This window comes from Typopeltis vanoorti, chromosome 6, assembly GCF_054136105.1.
Source record: "Typopeltis vanoorti isolate ZY-2024b chromosome 6, IOZ_Tvanoo_1.0, whole genome shotgun sequence".
In the NCBI taxonomy this organism is placed as follows: domain Eukaryota; kingdom Metazoa; phylum Arthropoda; class Arachnida; order Uropygi; family Thelyphonidae; genus Typopeltis; species Typopeltis vanoorti.
The window spans coordinates 128,958,662-128,982,058 of record NC_143554.1 but is presented as its reverse complement, the minus strand read 5'-3'; the positions used below and the strand labels follow the sequence as shown (position 1 = coordinate 128,982,058).

At 33.4% G+C, this 23,397-nt stretch overlaps 1 protein-coding gene across 3 annotated transcripts in view; it reads left to right on the top strand.

Annotated features, from left to right (window-relative positions):
• Positions 1 to 23,397, top strand: part of LOC150105934 (ethanolamine kinase 1-like) — a 154,532-nt gene that overhangs the window by 114,931 nt on the left and 16,204 nt on the right. For all 3 annotated transcript variants that reach the window (XM_090393697.1, XM_090393695.1, XM_090393696.1), the window contains exons 7-8: positions 4,444 to 4,604; positions 10,907 to 10,980. In XM_090393697.1, coding sequence (XP_090249823.1) covers positions 4,444 to 4,604; positions 10,907 to 10,980 — 235 coding nt within the window. The remainder of the gene's footprint in view (positions 1 to 4,443; positions 4,605 to 10,906; positions 10,981 to 23,397) is intronic.

Sequence of the window (23,397 nt, the reverse complement as noted above, 5' to 3'; positions counted from 1 at the left end):
TTCAGAATTCACCGACATAAAACAGTACTTTAGAAGTTAGTATGAGAACAAGATCACATTAATGTGAAATTTTGAGGATTTTTATTTTTGAACTGCTTCTAGAAGAGCATACTAATCAATTCTAGTCAGTTGAAAAAAGATTGCATATGTTGCACTTCAGATGAAATCAAAAAATCAGCCAGAGTTCAAACTTCTACCTCACCCATCATGCATTCCAGATTTGGCCATTTTATCATCACATACTCCATACACTGACTGCAGTGGCTGATATTCTGTTGAGCAATGTTTTTTATTTCACAGTTTCACAATGAAACAGTTGGAATTTGTTACAGTTCATTTCACAATCTTCTCACACTGAGGTAAGCTTATTTAATCACTTCCAATAATATAGTGGTAATTTTCACTTCCCTCACTATTGACAACATATCATAAATAATGTTTGTCTAAACACAAACCACTGACTTTACTAATCTTTGCCAGCCCATTCACAATTAATCTCTAATAACTAAATTTAATAAATTCATTTATTTTATTAATCCTTCATTAATTTTATTAAGTGTTAAAATAAAATTTCCAAAATTATATTATATCCAAAAAAGGTTTTGGATCTTCCATGTCCCATCATCCGTTTCTTGTTAGGCTCAATGGCCTGTCACAGGCAAGCAACCTGGCTTTTTAAAAACCTGATAGTGCTAATAATAAGCTAGCTAATCCTTCAGTGACTGAAGCTAGCATATCAAACCGAAGACCTACATAGTTGGAAGTGAAAATGCTTTATATATTCTAGTTTTTGTCACCTATGAAGGAAGACATTTTAAGTGTTTCTGAATTACCTACGCATGCTGAATTACCAGTAGTGAAATTTTCAAAGTTTTAAATGGTTTTATTGAAGAGAAAGGTCTTGAATAGACATTTGATAGCAGGAAAAAGACCCAGAGGATCCCCAAGATCTAGGCAGATTGATGCAGTTGTTAGTGCCTCAAATCAGTGTTTCTCAACAACCGAATCATGAGAAGTTCTGGAATTTTTGATTTTAGTTTCATGAATAAATTTTTTATAGTGGAAATATTCTGAGGAGAATAATATTCATGAATGTGGCGGAAAGCTCAGACCCAGAATGCCTAAATAACATCTGTGTAACAAATGTCAGTGACCAAGCAGCATATTTTTAAACATGGAAGTATTCATGAATTATCATTTTCACACTGAAATCTTTCATCATTCAGGAAAGGAAATCCCACTGTTTATGACCGGTCGTAAAATTTGCCTACAACAATGGGTGGCGTATCCTCTGTTCTCAAAACTGAATGAAATAACATCTCTGTCGCAAATGTTAGTGACCAATCAGCAAGGAAGCATAAAGAAAATGTTTCCACCAATATTGAAGATCAAGGTAGTCTGTATCTGGTTCTCGAATCTAGTAATACTGAATATTTTCTTTGCAAATTCGTATTGCAGTGTGTAAGTGCTTGTTCAAAACCAGAGTGCTGTAATTTTTTAAAAGTAATAGGCCTAAAGATTTAAATTTTAATATGAATAAGAAACAAAGGGACTTTTTTAATTTTGGTGTTAAGGAATCTCATATTGAAGGTGTTTCTGATGACAAATAGTGATTCATCCACCTCAAGCCTACAGAGTGATCTCCAGGATGTACAAAAGGAGGGGAAAACTACCAGCACACAGAAAAAAAAAGTCTGCATTCATTCGTAAGTACATGGATAGCTATTTAAAATTTTGTTTCATACAATGCCCTGACACTGACTAATTGCCACGACCTCAATGTGTCATTTGTGCTACTGTTCTGGGAAATAAAGCTATGAAGCCATCACAACTTACCCGACATCTCAACACACACCATTCCGATCTAGTCAACAAACCTATCTAGTTCTTTATGTGTAAAAGAGATGAACTTAAAATAGAAAAGAAAATTATTTCCTAAGCTTCAACTACTGACACTTTGATTGCTGCTTGTAATGAAGTATTAGGCCAGTCTGCAGCAAGTAAAATGAAGCCATTCCCATTGTCGAATGATACAGTTGATAGGCAGATATCTGATATGGTAGAAGATACAGAAACGCAACTTTGAAAAAATTAAAAAATCAAATTGTTTGCATTGCACTGGATGAATCTACAGATATTCAGAACAAAGCATTTTACTTACGTATGTACGATATATTGATCATGATGAAAGTGACATGAAGGAAGACGTTTTAAGTGTTTCTGAATTATCTATGCACACTACCAGCAGTGAGATTTTCAATGTCTTCAATGAAACCATTTAAAAATTTCAAGTTTTAAATGGGTTTCATTGAAGAGAAAGGTCTCAAATGGAAAAATTGCATTGGAGTTTGTACTGATGGCTCTGCCTGTCTTACAAGTAGAAATTCAGGTTTAGTCACTAAAATTAAAGATATGGTGGCAATAACTTATTGTCAACGAATTGTTACATTCATAGGTAAAACCTGGCCTCCAAAAAAATGGCACCTGAGCTTAATGAAGGTCCTGTCTCAATCTGTTAAAATTATTAATTATATAAAAATACAAGACTGTTAAAAGCATTGTGCGATGAAATGGGCTCTGATCATCGAAATCTTTTTTTTTTTTTCCATTCAGAAGTTCATTGGCTGTCCTGCAGTAAAGTTCTCAAGAGGTTGTATGAACTCCAAAAGGAAGTTGAGCTGTTTCTAATTGATAAGAAATTTGACCTGTTCCATTATTTCCAGGATAAGAAATGGGTAACCTGGCTGGCATATCTCAGCGACATATTTTCTTACATAAACAAATTGAATTTAAAACTTCAAGGTCTAGATACATTTTAATGCTTGGAACAAGATTGAATCCTTCAAAAAGAAACTCAAACTCTGGCTTAATATGATTGCAGAAAGAAATAATGAAATGTTTTAGTCGTATTCAGATTATATTATGGAAGCAGATGATTTCTTTTCACATAATTCAGTTTCAGATGATATCGCAGCCTACCTAAAGATGTTGTTGTTGTCGTTTGACAAGTATTATCTCAAACGTGAGGATCCCCAGAGGCAAAATATGTGGATTGTGAACATATTTGGTGAACACAAAGAGACAGCCCGTTTTTCCATGAAGGAACCCTTCAACTTACTGAATTATCATCGGAAAGGACTGGAAAGTACTTTTAATTCTATGAATAATTCAAAATTCTGGATAAGAATGAAAAATGAATATCCAAATTTACATGAAATAGCAGTGAGATTTCTTCTTTGTTTTTCCACCACATATCTTTGTGAAACTGCATTTTCTGCCATGACTGTGCTTAAATGAAAGAGAGGAACTGCAACTTTCTGACTGTCTCCGTTTGGCTGTCACTTCAATTCATCCCGGAATTAATAAGCTAACAGACAGAAAACAGCAAGAAAAGTCTCACCAAAAAACTCAGTTGTAATAAAAGAAACTAAGTTTAACTTTTTCAATAACATAATTGCTGTGTTAAAGTGCTGCGTTTTTAAATTCAAAATATTAATTAGTGTTGGAACTAGTGTTTAGAATTGAGAGATTCATACATTTTTATTTATTAAATTACATACTTTGCATATATAAATATTTGGCATACGTTTTTTTGCCGACAAGTTGACATCTGTTGCTTCCCCTGCTCAGCTGACTTCTATGGTGAGTGACAATGCATAAATATTTTACTCACTACCTTTTTTTTTTAAAACCAACATTATTAAAATCATCTTAATAATACAATAATGAATTTTTACTGAATAATATATGTCAATGATCAGAATGGGATATGTCAATGAAAATCGGCAAAAATTAATTTAATGATGTTGGCCTGACTACAATATGCTACAAGATTTCATTAGGACAGTGATTGATAACTAATTTAAATGTAATTTTATATTTGTCAACATGCCACACACACTGTATGCATAAGTGTACTAATACTCTTTATGATTATGCCATAATTAATTATTAATACTTATGTTAGTTTAATGTATGAACTTTAAAAAAAATTGGAAAGGTATTTACGAGTAAATACCTTTCCGATTTGTTGGGACCGGGCCCTCATCTTATAAAAAAAAGAATTTTTTTTATAAGATGAGGGCTGCGGTCTCACAAAAGGTCGAGAACCACTGCTTTAAATGACCTGAACATTAGATTTGATTATATTAGATTTTGCTTATTATCATTTGATTATTTTAGACACCTGAAAAATAGAATTCATTTGGAAGAAAATCATTAAAAAGCTAGTGTATTTTCTTCCTCCGAGTCCTCAATTCACCAAATGTCTCTGATAATCATTATGCAAACTTAATTTAGTACTATCATATTATCCTGCACACCCCTGTGATGGTACATATCAGGAATTTTATGATGTGATCAAATACTTGTATTTTTATTAAAGGAGGAGTACTATATAATTTTTGTATTATGTTTTATTTATTTATTGTTATTTTTTTTAAGGCGTCGAAAAGTTTGAACCTCACTTATATCCTGATCGAGAATTTCAGCTCCAGTGGTTACGATGCTATTTAGAGGCTTGGCATACAGCTAATAAATGGAGCAAAGAAGTAACTAATGAGGCTGTAGAAATACTCTATGTTCAAGTAAATAAATTTGCTCTGGTATGTGTTTATTAATTTGATTACATTTATTCCTTTAGTGTAATTTTGAAATGAAATTTATTCTGTAAGTGCAAAATGTTTGTTGCAGTACATTGATATACACATTTTTCGCACAGAATTATATTTGTTTGAATAACCTATGAAAAAAAATCATCTTTTATTAGACTTCATAAGTCTTTATTTCACTAATCAATTTCTGGAAACAAATGAAAGAATTAATAACATTTATGTATTTGCATGAGGACTTAGTGAATACATTTTATTTTTCAGATTAAGCATTCTTAAGTCCTCAAGCAGGATGATGTGAAAATGTTATCTGAATCTTAGAAATAAATTCAATACAAATAAAAATAACTCATTATAAATATACATTGCTTGGAAAGCAGTCAATGGACACCTTCATGGGCAAGTTGCATCATGCTGTGCAATGAGTTATGTGCTTGTAGCAGCTATAAATTGGATGAATATGATGCTCTCAAGTTAGTGCAACTGTGTCGGAGTGAAATGACTGTGAGAAGGGAACTACCTGATTTTGAAAGAGGTATTGTGATAGAATGCCATGTTACAGGCCTATCTGTTCGGCAAATTGTTGACAAATTAGGCCATCCCATGTCAATAATTAGTGAATACCATGCTGAGATCGAAGTGGGTAGTCACCTGCAAGTATTAACCACATTGGATGATCCACCACACTCACAGAACGTAACCACAGGGTGTTGCAAAGGATATTAAAAACCACTATTCATTGGCCAAGACGTTGAATGTGGAGTTCCCGGTTGATTGGAACACGAATCTGCATAAATCTCTGGTTCTGTAGCAGCAATCATAGGATTGCTGCTTCAGAACCGAGGCTCACTACATGGATTTCCAATGTAGGACTGCAATATGCAAGCCTTGCATTACCCGAACTAACATACAGCATTGTCTTCAGTGGTGCAAAGAACATGTACAATGGGACATGGAAATTTAAAAAACTGTTATGGTGCGACGAATCACATTACACCCTCTACCGAGCAGATGGACGGTTGTGGTGGATGCCCGGTGAAAGTCTTTTTCCAAAGTGCATAACCTCAACTATGAAATTCGGAGGTAGCGGTGTGCTAGTATAGTCTTATTTTTCCTGGTTTGGCCTCAGACTTCTGTTTCTGGTGCCACAGGCACTGGACTCTGAGAGGTACCTGAACATTCTAGACAATGCAATGCTTCCTACCTTGTGCCATTTCTATGGAACTAACCATTGTTTCTTTCAGCAAGACAGCGCACCATGTCATAAGGCTACAGCTGCTGCTGTAACTGCATGGTTTGTGGACATAAACGTCAAACCACACTTGACTGGCCTCCAGATTCCTGATCTTAACCCTATCGAACAGGAGTGTCGGGTGAGGTCAAGGGATGTCTGCCCTACAAACAGTCCGGGACCTCATTATGTGTCTACAGGAAGAATAGTCCAAAATTCCCATTGATCGTTATCATACACTTATGAAAAGTATACCCCATAGGATTGCTGCAGTCATCACAGGGAAGGTGGTCCTGCGTATTATTAAGGTAGACACCGTGGTGTTTGTTCCTCGCACTGCAGTGTCTGTTAACTTCTTTCCAAGCAATGTAGAGATATTTTATACAAATACATATCCCTTTATCCATCAGTTTAAAAACCTGTCACTGATAATTTTTTACCTTTCACTTACTTACTGTTACCTCATTTTCTCACCATTTGAAACATCACTTTTAACGTAAACATTGCATTATTCACTTCTATGAGCTGTGCATCCAGGATCCAGGGCCACTTAACACAGTAAATAGGTGATGCATCACATTGGGGCACCTTCTTCAAGGGACGCTGAAGTGAATAGAAAAAATAAAATAAAAGCATGTTTTAATATTAACATTTATTAAATGTGAATATGCACTAGATATATTGTAATAAATACCGAGATTTTTAATATCATTTCACAAAAACTGCAAGTTGTTATTCACTATGTGTAGTATAGAGCTGGCAGAAGCACTAAACGAACCAGGCAATCGCATGGGACGTTTCTGTTACGGGGGGGGGGGGGGGCATCTTACACAATGACTTTCTTTTTTATGTGTAGTGCACATTCGCCAGTTAGGGTGTGAGGCGTGCACGTGTATCTGGCTTAACTGAAGTGACATTTGGGCATTTTTTGTGGAACAGACCTCGCACATTGTTTGTAAATCATCGAACTGTTGATTGCTAAACACAGTGAATGTATAGGTAATTCACACTGAGTTAAGTAGATTCAAAATTTAACCTAAGAATTTACTTTAACTTTTCATTTTTTTTTTTATTTACATTTATTTTTTTCCTTACCAAATTTTTTTGTTCAATAGATTTTTTACTTCAGAATAAATTTGTGCATAATGGAGACTAAAAAAAATTATCCGGAACTGCAAATGAAAAAAGAAAAGCAGCAAAAGAACTTGAAAAAGAGAAACAGTAAGGGCAGCTAACTAAATTTTTCAGCGGCATTTAGAGACACATATACTGATGATCTAAATTTGATGATCTCTGATGCTGTTGAACTTAATACTGAAACAGTCAGTTTTTTTTTTTTTTTAAGCACTATACAAAAAATTTATAATTTCTTTAGTACTTTGACTAATGATGGGATGTACTGAAAAAGTACATCAAAATTGCACCTAAAACTTTATCAGATAGATGAGAAGCAAGAATTGATGCTCTTCATTCACTTAGATATAATATTGGAGAAATTCTAAATTATTTTTTGGAAATTTATGATAATATTCAAATTGACAATAGTTCAAAATATGAAGCAAAAACATTAGCTTTGAAAATTAAAGATTATGGATTTTTGTGTTCACTTATAATCTGGTATGAATTTTGTGAAGGATAAATGTAGTGAGTAAAATGCTTCAGAATCCAAACATAAATTTAAGTGAATGTATAAATGCATTAAATAATGTAATCGACTCTACTGAAGAATTTAGATTGGATGAAAATTTTAATGTTATACTTGAATTGACAAAAGTGTTAACATTAGATTTAGAAATTTCTCCTGAGTTCAAAAGCAGTACATTATGCAGACGTAAGAAGAGATGTTCTGTTAGGAATGTTTGGACTATAAATGTAAAAAAAAGTAACTATAAAGTTATATTGCAGATCAACTAGCAAAGTGCCAGTTTATATGCAATATAACTTTATAGTTACATTTTTTAATTCCAATTGTGGACACTATTAATTCTTTGACTATTAAATTATTTATGAAATTTACAACGTATACTGGAATATTAATTAAAAGAAACTTTAATAAATACTTCCTATATTTTGGCAATGTCACATTGCCATCTTCAATGGAACAAATAACTATGACGTGCACGCAGACACTACCAAAAAGCAAATGAGGCAGAAGAGAGAAACTACTGTTGTTCCTAGGGTCCTCTTTAGAACTTGAAAAAGAACTGTAGTTTCTCTCTTCTGCCTCATTTGCTTTTTGGTAGTGCCTGCGTGCACATGTCATAGTTATTTGTTCCATTGAAGATGGCAATGTGACATTGCCAAAATATAGGAAGTATTTATTAAAGTTTCTTTTAATTAATATTCCAGTATACGTTGTAAATTTCATAAATAATTTAATAGTCATGTGTTACCAACGTCTGCCTTTCTACAAGAATATTAATTCTTTGGCTGAAAGGTTTGATCTCTTGACAAGTCACTTTAACATATTTCAGTTTTTATCCAGTTTCTAATATGGGTGAGGACACTTTAAGAAAACACTGATGATTTACAAGTTGCACTGACTGATGAAGAAAAAGGATATTTGTGCTACTGAATCATATAATGAAATACAAATTCTAAAGGACATCATAGAGGATAATGACAGCTTTAGACCTGCTGAAAATATTGCAATGTATATGTGCAAATGATTTATAAAGCGTCTTTATGAATTTGCTTCTAAAATTAAGAAAAGTAAACTTTTAAATCATTTAATTTTTTATTACATTTCTTTTTTTATTAAAAAAAGTTTATTAATTCAAAATTAAATGATTATTTTCATTGTGCAATTTTTCTAGTTTGCACATCTCTAGTTATAATAGCTCATAGAATTACAGATACAACTTATGTATCTGTAATTCTAGTCTGCATTTTTTTGTATGTTTTGCAATGTTTGCTGTGTTGTTAATATGTATTTTTCAAATACATATATTAAAGTACATAATTTTATATAAAAATGTGTTTTGAGTTTTAACCTTTAAATTTTAACTACATTTTAAAAAAAGTAAGGGGGTGCTCAACTTAAAATTGCATCGAGGCACCAGGACCCTTAGAGCTGGCACTGCATCAGTATCAGTCACATTAAGGTAGGCTATAATATAGATTTTTGTGAATGCACCAGCACTAATGGATATGCATACTGCTGCCATTATGGGCTTGCGATCATGCAATAAATAGCCTCTCACAGCCAATATCATCGCTGCCTTCCATAGTATAGGCCTCTTTCCACAAATGGGGGAATCTGGTGAGACAAATATTGCCATTTTAAAAGCATTATTTCCCTAATTTGAGTAAATGCTAAATAGACCTCTACGTAGTAGATGTCTTTCTTCACCTGGTGAAGTCCACTTTCCTGCTTAGTGGAGGTGTAAAGTGACTATCTCTAGAATGGGATTTCCAGTTTCTATCCCACCCTTTTCTTCCTACTTATGAGGGTGGTCTGAAAAGTTCTCAGCCTTGACCATAGGGAGCAACACTATCGGCAAGTTTTTTTTTCTAAGTTGGTACATCTGTCATAAGCATCCAAAAAATGTGAAATTGCAAGTCATTCTATCAAGTAGTTTGTTTTATACAGCTTTCTGAAGCAAAAGTGTTGTCTGTATCCCTTGAAATTTATAAAATTGAGTATCATGCAGTTATAAAATTCTTTGTAAAAGAAGGTTTAACACCAAAAGAGATTCATTTAAATTTCATAAAAGTTTATGGGCACTCTTCTCCTTCGTTTTCGATAATTAAAAATTGGGATGCCGAGTTTAAACGTGGCCATACCAGCCAGAAAGATGATCCACATGAAGGACATCCAAAAAGTGTAACAACACCAGAAATCATTGAGTAAGTGCACAATATGGTATTGGATGACTGGCTAGTCAAAGTGCGTGAAATTGCTGAGACTATAGGCATCTCAAAAGAACGTGTAGGATATATTTTGTATGAAGAATTGCAAATGAAAAAGCTTTGCGCAAGATGGGTGCCACGCTTGCTCACAGCAGATCAAAAATGCACTTGCATGAAAATCTGAACATTTTGCGAGTCGATTTTTTTTAAATGACCAGGTTACCTTGTCACGACAGCAACCAAACAGAACATTGTGAAAATTATTGAAATTCTCTGCAACAATCGCCGATTAAGCATTCGGATGATAGTAGACATGGTGCACGTTGATAAGGAGACTGTATGACAAATTTTTCATGAGCAATTGAACATGAACAAAATTTGCGGCAAAATGGTTCCCAAAAACTTGTCAGGAGCAAAAAGACGTCCAGAAACAAATTTGTACTGACATCATGGAACGGCTGACAGCAGAGCCGGACTTAAGGAGATGTCTCACCACATGCAGTGAGACGTGGATTTTCCAGTACAATCCAGAAAAAAGAGACAATCGATGCACTGGAAAATTCAACTTCACCAAGAATGAAAAAAGCAAGAATGAGCAAGTCAAAACTGAAGGCAATGCTGATCGTTTTTTTTTAATATCAATGGCATGGTAATGGTTGAATGGTTACCAGAGGGTCAGACAGTTAATCAACATTATTACCTTGAGGTTCTGGCTAAGCTGAGAGAATGAGTGATGAAGAAGAGACCTGATCTGTAGAGGAATAATGTTTGGATTCTCCATCAGGACAATGCCCCAGCCCACAGTGCACTGTCTGTGAAGCAGTATTTGGCTGATAAGAAGATCCTAGTGTTGGACCATCCATCTTACTCGCAGGACTTAGCTCCATGCGACTTTTACCTTTTTCCAAAGTAGCAGTGCCATTTTCAGTCAGTGAATGAGATAAAGGAGAAAATGGCAGTGTTACTGAAGCAGATACCTCCTGATGACGTGTAGCACTGCTTCCAACAATGGAAAATTCCTATTCAATGGTGTATAGAGGAGGAGTATGTTGAAGGGGATAACAATTAAGTTGTACAATTGTAATAATGAACCACATTTTTTGCAACCAGTCTCGTTATTCAATAGCCACACCTCATATATATATATTGTTCTGGTTCATTTTAATAATGAGGCAGCATGTTTCTGTGCATATAATTTAAATTATATTTTCAGGCTGCACATCTTTTCTGGGGAATATGGGCTCTTATCCAAGCAGCACATTCCACATTAGATTTTGATTTCTTAGGGTAAGTAGAATTATATTTTTGTTGTAAATAATTTTTGAAATCTTGAAGTACAACTACAAACGTTAATTTTTTTTCTAAATTTCAGAAATGAAAATCAATTGAATAATATGGACCATTTAATGTTTGAGAAATTTTTTATAATGTTGTTGTTTAATAAACTGAAAAGTAATTTTAACTTACTTTTCCTCAACCACATACTTTTCCCATTCAGAACACACAACTGCTCACAGAAATCTAATAGACAAGGGTAGGTGTTTGATGTTATTCATTATTTATTTTAACTTTATTAGAACACCAAGCAAACTAAATTATAAAAACATGTTTAATAAACAGCTTATATTTCACTGGATTTCAAATCAGCATCTTCAGAAGCAAACAAACATGTTACAATTTACAAATGACAATGAGTAAGTGAAACAGTTAAAATTGTCCTGATGTGGCATCCACTAATGTTGTAAGAAAGAATACATTCACTACTATTATTATGGCAAGTCTGGACTGGCAGATTTGAACATCCCATTTCACATAGGATTAGATGGAAGAAAATATCAGTCATTACAGGTCAGAAAGATATTTTTAGTCTGCAATGGCAATGAAATACTCTGCCTTGGGGGAGATCGTTTCCCAAGCCCGTGCGAAGGGCTAATCAGCCTTCCCTGTAAAAAAAAAATTCCCTGATTATGGAAACTGACAGCCCAAGAAAATCAGTATACCAGGTGTGTCAGCCTGCAGGAATCCTTGAAACAGATAAGGTCACCACTTTCTCCTAAACAGAAAATGTTATTTGCAACATGGAATGTTAGAACTATGTTTCAAATTGAAAAGACACAGGAAATTATAATGGAAATGGGGAAAGTATGGAATAGTTATTGGGAATAATTGGAGTTAAGATGGACTGGCTTTGGAAGAGCAGGAACTATATATGGATATCAAATATTGTATTCAGGATCAGATAAAAATCATGAAAGAAGTGTGGTGGTGCTTATATTTAGTGTTAAGACAAGTAAAAACTTGATAAATTGGAAGCCCATAAGTGAGCTGATAATAACAGCTAGATTCAAGATATATTAAATTAACTATAATACAAGTATATGCACCAACAAATGAAAAGGATCTTGAAGAGAAGTAGAATTTTTATGATAAGTTACAAACATGTATAGAACAAGTACTGAAACATGACATGGTTATTCTTAATGGCAACATGAATGCTAAAGTTGGGAAAAGAAATAATGAACATGATAGAGCAATAGGTAACATAGCATTTCTTGTGGTTCAAGAAATGAGAATGCTGACATTTCGTGAAATGAATAACTTTGTGATAGGAGGAAGCTTATTTAAGCATAAAGACACATAAAATGACTTGGTTATCACCAGATGGCAAACTAAAACATTGATCATATTGCAGTCGAGTAATTTTAAAAGTTCACTCTTAGATGTTAAAGTTCAGGTGATGAGCTGATGTAGGATCTGATCACTACTTAGTAACAGTCAAAATTAAATTAAACTGCATAGGATTAAACAAAGTAGAAATCAGAATTGGAGGGTAAAATATGACTTGTCTAAATTAAAAATGAATGAAATTAAGGAAACCTTTTCTATTATGATAAAAAAAATCAATTTCATGAGAAGCTAGAAGATGAGAAAGTAGAAGCCCATAAAACATGATTGATATGCAAAGGAAAAAATTTTAAATGGTATATATAATGAGGTTGCAAGAGACTGTGTCAGTGCTCAGAAGGGAGGTTATTAGACACGATCTGAAGACTCATAGAAGAAAGGCACAAAGTTAAAATGATGTTTGAAAGTGCTAAATTCCAGAGAACTGAAGAAATTCATTTCAGCAATTATAGAGAGAAAGATAACCTTGTTAAAAGATTGCAAGAGAGGGTAAAAGGGATTATATGGACAGTTTGTCAGAAGCAGCACAAAATGATGCAATATCATGGTGCAATGGAAGACTGTATGAGAGACAAGGAAAATATGCTCTGAAGAAAAGAAGCAAGTAAATAATGCTATGAGATATAGTTTTGCTACTAACTGAAAATGTTAAGATTGTTAGAAGATGGAAAGAACACTTTGAAATTCTAAATGTACACAACGATATAACTGACATGATTAGAAGTTCAGTAATGGAAGAACTTCCTATAAGCATAAATTTAAATATAACATCAAAACCTATATCTAAAAATAAAATAGCAAATGTAATAGAGAAAATAAAAAGTGAAAAAGCTTCAGGCAATGATAATATAGCAATAGTTGGTTGCTTATAAACTGCAACTGATTTTTAATAATGTGCTAGAGAATGAAAAGATACCTCAACTATGATGATTATAATCCCTATAAGAAAGGTGATCTCACTAGATGTGAGAATTGGAGGAGTGTCAGCCTATTCTCAGTATCTGCTAAATTTTCTGTAGAATTTTGAGAAGATATTAAGGCATGAACAAGTTGGATTTAGAATAGGTGGGAGTACTGTGCATCACATTTTTACTTTAAGGACCATCATTAAATAAAGCATAGAATTTAGAAGCCTGTTATATGTAAATTTTATAGATTTTGCTAAAGCATTTGACAGTATTGACAGAGAAACATTATGGTTAATAAAGGTTATGGAATTCTGAACAAGCATGTTAGAATAATCAAAGAAATGTATAAGAGAAATAAAAGTTGTGTTATTACTCAGCAGACAAAGCCCAATGGTTTGAGATAACATTTGGCATTAGCAGGATTGTGTAATGTCTGGGTTATTGTTTAATATAGTCATCAATTGGATTATGAGGAAAGTTACAGGTGCAAGAAGAGGAATTAAATGGAATCCTATGTCACAGAAGATCTAGGTTATGCTGATGACATAGTTTTTGATATCATCAAAATACAAATGATATACAAACAAAATCATAAGACTTGTATAAAACAGCTGAAATGGTTGGTCTTAAAATAAATATGACTAAAACCGAAGTGCTTAAACTAAACAGCAAATATCACAAAGAGATCTAAATCAATCAGCATGCTATAGAAGTTAAGAATTTTACGTACTTGGGAGCAAATTTAGATACTGAAGGTGAAACTGGCAGAGATATAATGCAAAGATTGATAAAAGCTAATACTGCTTTCAAAAAATTAAATAATATATGGAAATCTTCAAAATACCATAATAAAATCAAAATAAAGATCTTCAATAGCACTGTTAAGGTCATATTATTACATGGATCAGAGACATGGAAGCTGACCATAAAACAGGAAGCTAAATTAAATAGTTTTCAAACCAAATGCATAAAATATTAAAAATATTTTGGCTCCAAAGTATAACAAATAATTACTTATATAAGCTGACTGTGCAAAAAAAACATCATCGATGAAATAAAAAATTGGATATGGAAATGGATTTTACATATACTGAGAATGGACAGCAGAAAGATTCTTAAAGTGGCTTTGACATAGATCCCAGAAGGAAAAGGGGAAGGCCTAAATTGACTTGGCAAATGACAGAAAAGGAAAAAAGACTGGCTAGAAGAGCTGGAGAGAAGCCGAATTGTTGGCTCAGGACAGAGGTATCTAGTAGAAAGAGATCTCAGACTTATATGCCATGAGGCATGAAGAGGATAAGTAATGGCTGGGAAGCATTCATCCAGCGAAATATAAGCCAGTTAATAAACATCTTTTTATAATTTAGTTTGTTTGTGGTGCTGCTCACGGAAGATAATCACTTATTAGAGGTTAAAAATAATAATTAAATCACTGATACTCTTTATACTGTGATGATACTTTTTATTGGATGTTATATGCTATTTGGGGTAGTACTCAACACTTGTTGTATTTAGTTTTATGTCCTTGCAGTCATTCGATTGAATATAGCATGTCTATTCTTCATCTGCTTCTTGCGTTGAATTATTTCCAAAACATGCTTAGTAACTTGCAAGTTCATTGGGTTCCTGCTTTCAGTTTCCATTTGAAGTCACTTAGTTCACAATTGTGGTCTCTCTCTCACACACATTCAGATACCATTTTGCAAAAGTAGTTGCACAACCTATTTATTGCCAGTGTCTACCAAGTGTCATTAAACATGTCTTACTAGTGGATTTCATTGAGCATGGAAATTTTATATAACAAAGATAGCCAGGTTTCCTACAGCTAAGAGCCACCCAGAACATTTTTCAGCTGTTCACAAGCCTCAAGATATTTACTAAAAAATGTAAAACTTCTCCATCATAGCATTTAAATATAATATATTATATTTATTTATTTATTTTTTATGTTGGGCCCATATACGAGAGGTTGGCTGGTCAACCTATAGTACGTTAGTACCATATATGGGTAGTGGGTTGGGAAAGGAGAAACTTGTTTACACTTGATTTAAAAGCCTGTATGTTGTATTCCTTGGGAAATACGTCAGGGGAAGACTATTACGTAGTACTGCAGTAGCAGGGATGAAGGAGGAGGAAAAGAAACTTGTTCTGTGGGTTTCAAGGTGTACTGTGAAAGGATGTTGGGCTCAGCTGTACGTGTTTCAATGGGCTTAGTACAGACTGGGGGAATTATTGATGCCGTTTCGGATGAACATTTTCCATGGAAACATTTATAGAATATACAAATTGCAGACACTAAGTGTCTATGTAAAAGTGGGGGAAATAAGTTGGTGAGAGATGGGTCATTTATCAATCTAATTGCTCTCCTATATTACAGTAAAGACAAAGCTTTCCTCCCATTCCTGCTTAAAAACTATTTTCTTCTAAATATTGCTGTTTTTGTTTTGTTATTTTAACATCTGAGGGATTGTGCAAGTTTCACTTCTGAAGCTGAGAAAAGTAACTAATATTTCACCTTAGAAACCAATTTTAAAACATATACTCATCACAACACAATTACAGTATGTTGTGGAGTACTGCTGAATACTAGTGAGTAGTGATTGCTGTTAATTACATTATCTCATTGGTGCCTGTCACGTGTCATATGCATGACATAGTTTATTGTAAATTCAAATTTTCTTCATTTATATTTGTTTTATGTGAAAAAATTATATTTATTTGTATTGTATTTTAGTTATGTATTGATATATCTATGAACGCATCTGAAAAAAACCCCCAACTCAACATCACCAGAGTTAAAGATCAGTACTATCAACATAAGAAGCCTGAATGACAAAGAAATGGAGCTAGATGAGGAATTAAATAAGTAGCAGATTGACATAATAGGGGTGACCGAAACAAAAAAAGACAAAAACTGGTGAGATCTTTCTGAGCAATAAATACAAAATGTTATATTCAGGCAATGACAATCAAGGAAAAGAAGGAGTAGCCATAGTATTCAACACAAAATACGAGGCTAATCTTCTTGAATGGCAGTCAGTCTCAAGTACAGTAATGTGGGCAAATATGAGAATGGGGAACTGGACAATGAGACTTATTTGTGCCTATGGTGCCACAGAAGGTTCTACTAAGGTAGAGGTAGAGGAATTTTTTGAGGCTTTAGAAAAAACAACTGACACAATAAAAAAGAAAAAGTTGGTCCTTGTTGGGGATCTAAATAGCAGAGTAGGAAATGATTGTGAGACATACAATAATATTTTGGGAAAATTTGGAGAAAAGAGCAAAGCTAATAATAATGGCAAATATCTGTTGGATTTCTGCTCAGGACATGAACTAGTTATTACTAACACCATGTTCCAACATAAAAATGTACACAAATTCACATGGAGAGAAGAGGCAAGGAATAAGAAAAGTCTCATTGACTATGTTATTGTTGATTGTGATGTTTTCTCCCTGGTGCAGGACACCAGAGTGTACAGAGGATTTGAAATTGGAAGTGATCACTATTTAGTCTTGAGCAGGATAAAATTGAATTTCATATTGAAAAGAATAACATGTAAGAAAGTTTTAAAGCGAATAAAAGTTGAGCAGTTCTTAGATGTGATCTGTAGACTAAAATACAAAGATTTTTTCTTCAAAGATTATTGAAGAAAAAATGAAAGAGTTTGAGAACAGGAATCAAACCGTGGAGATTCAGTGGCAAACACTGAAGAAAACATTGATTGCCAGAGAGGCATGTGGTGAGGTTGTCTGCAAGGATAAAAAAAATCAGAACTCCCTGGTGGACACAGGAAGTTAAAGAGGCAGTGAAGGAAAAGAAGAAAGCATATCAAAAGTTCCTATCAAATAAGTCAGCTTGTGCTCTTAGAGAATACAGAGACAAATGCAAGAATGCTGAACACTGTGTAAAACTGGCTAAACAAAAGTCTTGGGAGGGCTTTGGCAAGAATATAGAAACTAAATATCAAGAAGGTGGCAAAATATTCTGGAGGTTATTAAAGAAGCTTAAGAATGGAGGAAAGAGTGCTTTAAAAGGAGTTAGAGATGATAAAGGTGACATGAAAATGGGAGAAAAGGATATCCTTTAAGTATGGAGTAATTACTTTGAAAAACTGCTAAATGAAACAAGCAGTGATGACAGCACAGTGGTAAAAAACACTGACCAGGCATGCAGTCAGGAATACATATCCATATTTGAAGTAGAAAAAGCCATCAAAGGCTTGAAATGTGGAAAGGCAGCAGGAGAAGATGATATTCGACCAGAAATGTTGAAGTATGGTGGTATAAGAGTCTTATAGTGGCTGCATTGCATAGTTCAGAAAGCCTGGACAGAGGGACGAATTCCCGATGATTGGAGTAGAGCTCTGATAATACCCATATATAAAAAGGGAAATAAAACTGAATGTGAGAATTACAGAGGTATTTCTCTACTGAGTGTTCCTGGCAAGATCTATGCAAGTATACTTGAGAAACGGTTGAGAAGAATTGTGGAAGAAAAGCTTGGTGAAGAACAAGCTTTGAACCCTCAGCCTTGCTAACCACTTGCCTAACCAGGTCAGCAATATTAAGTCAAGTGTTATGGTCAACATTTTTGTTCAGTTAAGGATATGTTTATATGCTCACATAATTTATCTCTTTAGTTTCTATAGCATGCTTGGACTCTTATGGCACACAGAAGGAAATATAGAGATATTTGCTTCTGTGTGCCATAAGAGTCCAAGCCATTTTGAATAGTTATCCCAGAATTCTCATTTTATTTCCCATACTTTATTACTAGTTTTATTTCATAAGCTTTTGCATCTGTTGTACTTCATTAGATTTAGCTTATAAATATGCTGAGAAGCTTTTTTTTTTCTTTTGTACCAATAGTGTCATTTCCAGCTGCTTTCTCTCTCTCTCTCTCTCTCTCCCCCTCCTGAGGCTTCATATGCTGCTTTAATATTGTTTTTAAAGATTCGTTGAAACTGCTCTTTTATTCTTTATTCATATAGTATTTTAATCATCTTCCTATAACAATCTTACCTTAACATTGTTTTTCTTTTATCTCATTAATCTGTCAATACCCCCCCCCCCCCCTTCCCTTTCGGAATCTTGATTTTTTAGTATATAATACAAGGTCATTTCCTATATCAGCTGATGATAGAACTTGGATAATAATTTCTTCACGTTTTAATGTTTCTAGTTATTATGTACTGTAGTCTATTGTGGATTAAGTTCTTGATATATTTCTGTTATTTTATGATTTTCTTTATGTTGGTAGAATGTGTTATTTATTCTGAGTTCATTGTCTCTTCAGAACTACAATAATTTAATTCCATTATTTTTGCATTGATATCTGGCTTATTCATTGTATTATCTGGTTCCCAGTTTTGCATTTAAATCTGGGATAAAATAATGATAATAATTTCAGATAGCTTTATTTTATCTAGAGTTTCTTGTATTTCTTTGTAAAAATTTATTTCTGTTTTTTGTTTCCCTCTCTTCAGGATTGTAAACATTTCTGAAATGCATTATATGCCCTTTTATCTTTAATGACAAATTAACAATTCTTTCTGATATGTAGTTATGTTGTTTTTATATGTAACTGATACTGTTCATGTATCTGGGTGTTAAGGCTTAAGTGGGAAAAATTCATGATAAAAGTTTAATGGAGTTTAACAGCAGTAAGTCATTAAATACTACTTTTACAGCTCACATAATCAATTGGAAAAGACCATGCTCCATCACAGTAAATTCAGAGAGACTATTTTTAGAATCTGCTGCTGCTCTTAAAAATCGGTCTAATTTAAATAAATATGGTTGCATCATAAACTTCCGAACATATGGAAACACTAATACTTCGAGATCCCAGTTTATATCTTAGGCTGCCAACAGGTGTCCATAGAGGGTGCCTCACCTGTTAGGACTCTAGTCTTTCGTCCACATGTTTTAGTTTTGTGCTGTGTGTGTGTGTGTAGTCTCATTTTGTACTCTGTCGATATCTGTAACTGAGACAAAATAATAGAAGCATTGCATACTACTTTTAATCATTTCCTAGTGCTGTTTCACTCATTAATCGCTTTACCCTTTCTTCCTTATTCGTGCATTATACATATCTTTTCCTTTCTTCTTACATTCTGATAATGCTACCATTTTAATATTTTTCATATCTAATTAATATCTTTAATTAGTTCATTATTTGAAATCATGAACTGCACTGCAAATTTTTGATTTCCTTCCCTGATCTGTTGGTTTTGTGTGGCCAGTCTGGATGCATTCTTTGTTGTTTCCTTCAGCGAGACAGGATGCTAACTGAGCCTCGATGTCCCCTGAATTAACCCGACATAGTGAATGTGGCCTCCATGTCTAGGGATGGCCCTTCTTGTAGCATATGCTACCAATATGCTTCATCCATGTTGCCTGTTCACCCTCTTACTACTCTAAACTGCAGGAAGAATTAGAGAGAGAGAGAGAGAGACATGTAAAGTTCTGAAAAAAATTAGAGGATTTGACAGATGACATCGTCAGAATCATATTAAAAATGAAGATATTAGGAAGGAACTTGACATGGTTAGCATTCAGGAATATGTGAGAGCAGAGCTAATCTCAAGTGGTATGGTCACTTAAACAGAATAAATATATGTGAAAAATTAGTAAAACACTTGTTTGATGCTAGACTAATAAGAAAAAAGACTCAGAAGACTGAGATCTGTGTGGATTGATGCAATTAGAAACAAAATAAAACATCTGACAATATTGGAGTCTTGTCAGGTAACAGACTATGGAGAAAAATTATTAGTAGAAAGTCAGTAATATCAAAAACTTTTCACGTAGTACAGTGACCTCGATAGTATCCAAATACCTTGGGAAACGGCATCTTCAGCTAGTTGACTTTTCCACATACTAGATGTCCTTAATGTGGTGCTTGTGCACTGCACTCTGTCTTGTAATGTGAAATATTAACTTATTAAAATAAATATAGACTGCTTACAATCAAATTGGGTTGTAAGCATTCTCAATATGCACATTCAAAAGAAAGTGAGGTACAAAAAAACACAACTTGCATTTAGGTTAAGTAATAGAACACCAGCATACAGTCTATATTATGAAATGGGAAGCCCCCCCCCCCCCATAGTTCATAAATAAGTTGTCTCTCTGACAACTCGCTATTTATGCATCTTAATTTATTTTTGCAATTTGCACAGTACTTTATAAAAAATTAAATATTTCTTCATTAGATATAAAAAGATTAAAGCTTTTATTTTAAAAAAGGGGTTCTGATTGTAGACATGAATATTATGATGATTCATTGATTTGTGTCAATTTAACAAAAATTGATTGGTGAAAATACCATATATTTTGCATCCGGTACTGAAGAAAAAAATGAGAAAAAATGTTTTTTCTCAAATGCTATGATTGTATTTTATTTATTTTATTTTATTATTTTTTTGCAATCTCAAGATTTTCTCTTTAATTTTTTTATGTTTATTTTCATGTTAACTGGTAATAAAAATAAGTACTTATATTGAATATTATGTTTATTTCTTTTTTCCCATCCACTTTGCAAATATAGCTGTGGCGAAATATATTGGTAGTTTCTTATCAGTTAGTTTTTGTAAAACTGACATAAATCAATGAATCATCATGATGTTCATTTCTGCTATCAGAACTACCTTTTTTTTTTAAATACAAACTCATATTTTTTTGCTCATATTATGAAAGAAATATATTTATTTTTCTTTTATAAGTTTTTGTCACCTGCATACAAATTAAACTGCATTTAATTTGCAAAAATAAATTAAGCCACAAATACAGAGTCATCATCATCATCATCATCAAATTCCTGCCATTGGCATTTGTGCACCTAGGGGAGAACCCTCTCACTTCATAGTGTAATCTTTCTTTTGCTGTTACTTTACTAAATGCAATAACATGGAAATGATATTTTTTCTACCAAACAAAAGTGCAGTTGAGTTGCTTATTTTGTTTTTCTCTGTATTATTTATTCTTATTAACAAAACCATGTTTAGTGATGTGAGATAGACTTAGAAAGAAAGAAAAAAAGCAGTGACATGTTATATTTATCAAGAGAACAGAAAAAATAATTTGTTATTTGCTTACTTGGTATTAAATATTTATTAAATAATAATACTTAACATTTTTTTAAACGTGATTTTAAAGAGCCTTTTAAGAGTCTTTTGCTTAAGTTCAGAAATTTTTTTATGGGACTCCCATCGAAGAAAAGTTGTAAATGTATACTACATTAGTATCATGGTGGTGTAAAATTTATATATATATATGATGTATAATGAGTATGAATTTATTTGTTGATTGTGTTTACTTCTCTATACTCTTATATCCTTTCCTTGTGTGAAAAAGACTTTAGTATTTTGGCTTATGTTGTATTATTTTTATTTTTTACTTGTTATTTCTCCAACTCTAAAATTTTGTCCTATACAATTCTTACAGACTCTGCCCTTATTGTTACCTCTTTCCCTTGGCCGCTATTAGTGTGTTGTCCACGTGTGCAAAACTCGATAGACAAAGGAAATGCCTCTGTCTAGAGCCAATTTATTTGTTTACGCTGCGCCACCAAAATTCTATAGATAAGAGAAATTTCTTTATCTAAGAGCAAACACCTAGTATGGCACACGATCCTGTATCCTTTCCTTCTCTATTTCCAAACACAATAATCTAATATATTCTTATTTTGCACTGCAGCCGTGAATGTCCCCAATAATTTTACGCATAGATTCTCTTTATGATTAGTGCATTGAGATTAGTGATCAGGCAAGTTATTTGGTTGACAAGAAAAATTTTATTCATTACTAATAAAGCAAGTTACAATTATCTTCATAGACAATAACTTAACTAATGTTGGTATGAATGGTAAAATAAGATAACTCGATGTAACATGGACATTCTAGTTCCCTTGCAACACGAAATGTTATCTAATAGTATTAAAATGGGATGTCCTTCTAATTACTTAACACCCCTAGATTATTTTCACACAGTTGATGATCCAAGAACTACCCGACAATGACAAACTAAAATATTTTTCACACTGCACTTTTCCAAGTTTTCTGACTCAGATCAATCATCCTCTATTCATGGTTCAATTCCTGAAGTCTTACAACACTTCATAAATCACAATTCTAATTAGTCCCTTTTACTGTCATAATCTAACTTTCCTTGTAAACAATTTTGAAAAAAAGTTCTTACTTTACCGAGGTGTCGGGATCTCACCGGCTTATATTTGCGATCATCAATTGGAATTATACGGCTCGCGTTTTCTTCATCTGGTCCCTTTTTGCCGAGGCTACCTGGCTGATACATTTCTTAGGTTCTGGCTTCTGGAAGGTGGATATGCGAATACAATCACAATTCATTGCCTATGATGTTCACGAAGCACTGCTGCTGATGTTGGTCGATGAGGTTCCGCATTTCCTTCTTAGCCTATACTGACCTCCTGCGAGACCTATATGCATGTTTGCATTCTACTTGGCTGCATAGCCGCTTTCATTCGTCTCACCCCAACCTCACTGGAACTTCCTTTCTCTGGGAACGACTGGAACAGATCTGAGGCAAAAACAAAAAGGGAAAGGCCCTTTTTTCTGTCACCATAAACTATATACTCTCTCGATGACTATCACACAAAGCACCTCAATTCCTCTGCACTCTGTTCCGACGCTTCTTGTTCTCGTCCACAGGAGACCCCACCCATGCAACATAGACCCTTGCGTACATGATGGCCTCAGGTCATGATTTAATCTTCTATCTTGTCTGGGATTTTAGCCGATTGTTTCGCATATTCACCCATTCCTAAATTGCCCCCCCCCTTCCTTTTTTTATTTTTTTATATTTTTTATTTATTTATTTTTTTTTATATATATAAGACATTTGACAATACAATATTCAGCAAATTTCAAATCAAGGATGTTGTTATCATTTCATTTACATTCAATTTCTTTTTATTAATATACAAGTATAACATTGAGAATTTAGATACTTGTTAAATCTGAATGAAAGGTAATACATTATAAATTCTCTTTCATTCAAGATTTAAAAAAGGTTTCCTCTTCCAAAAAAAAAAAAAAAGATTTTTTTTATCCTTTTGTCATTCCTGCATACC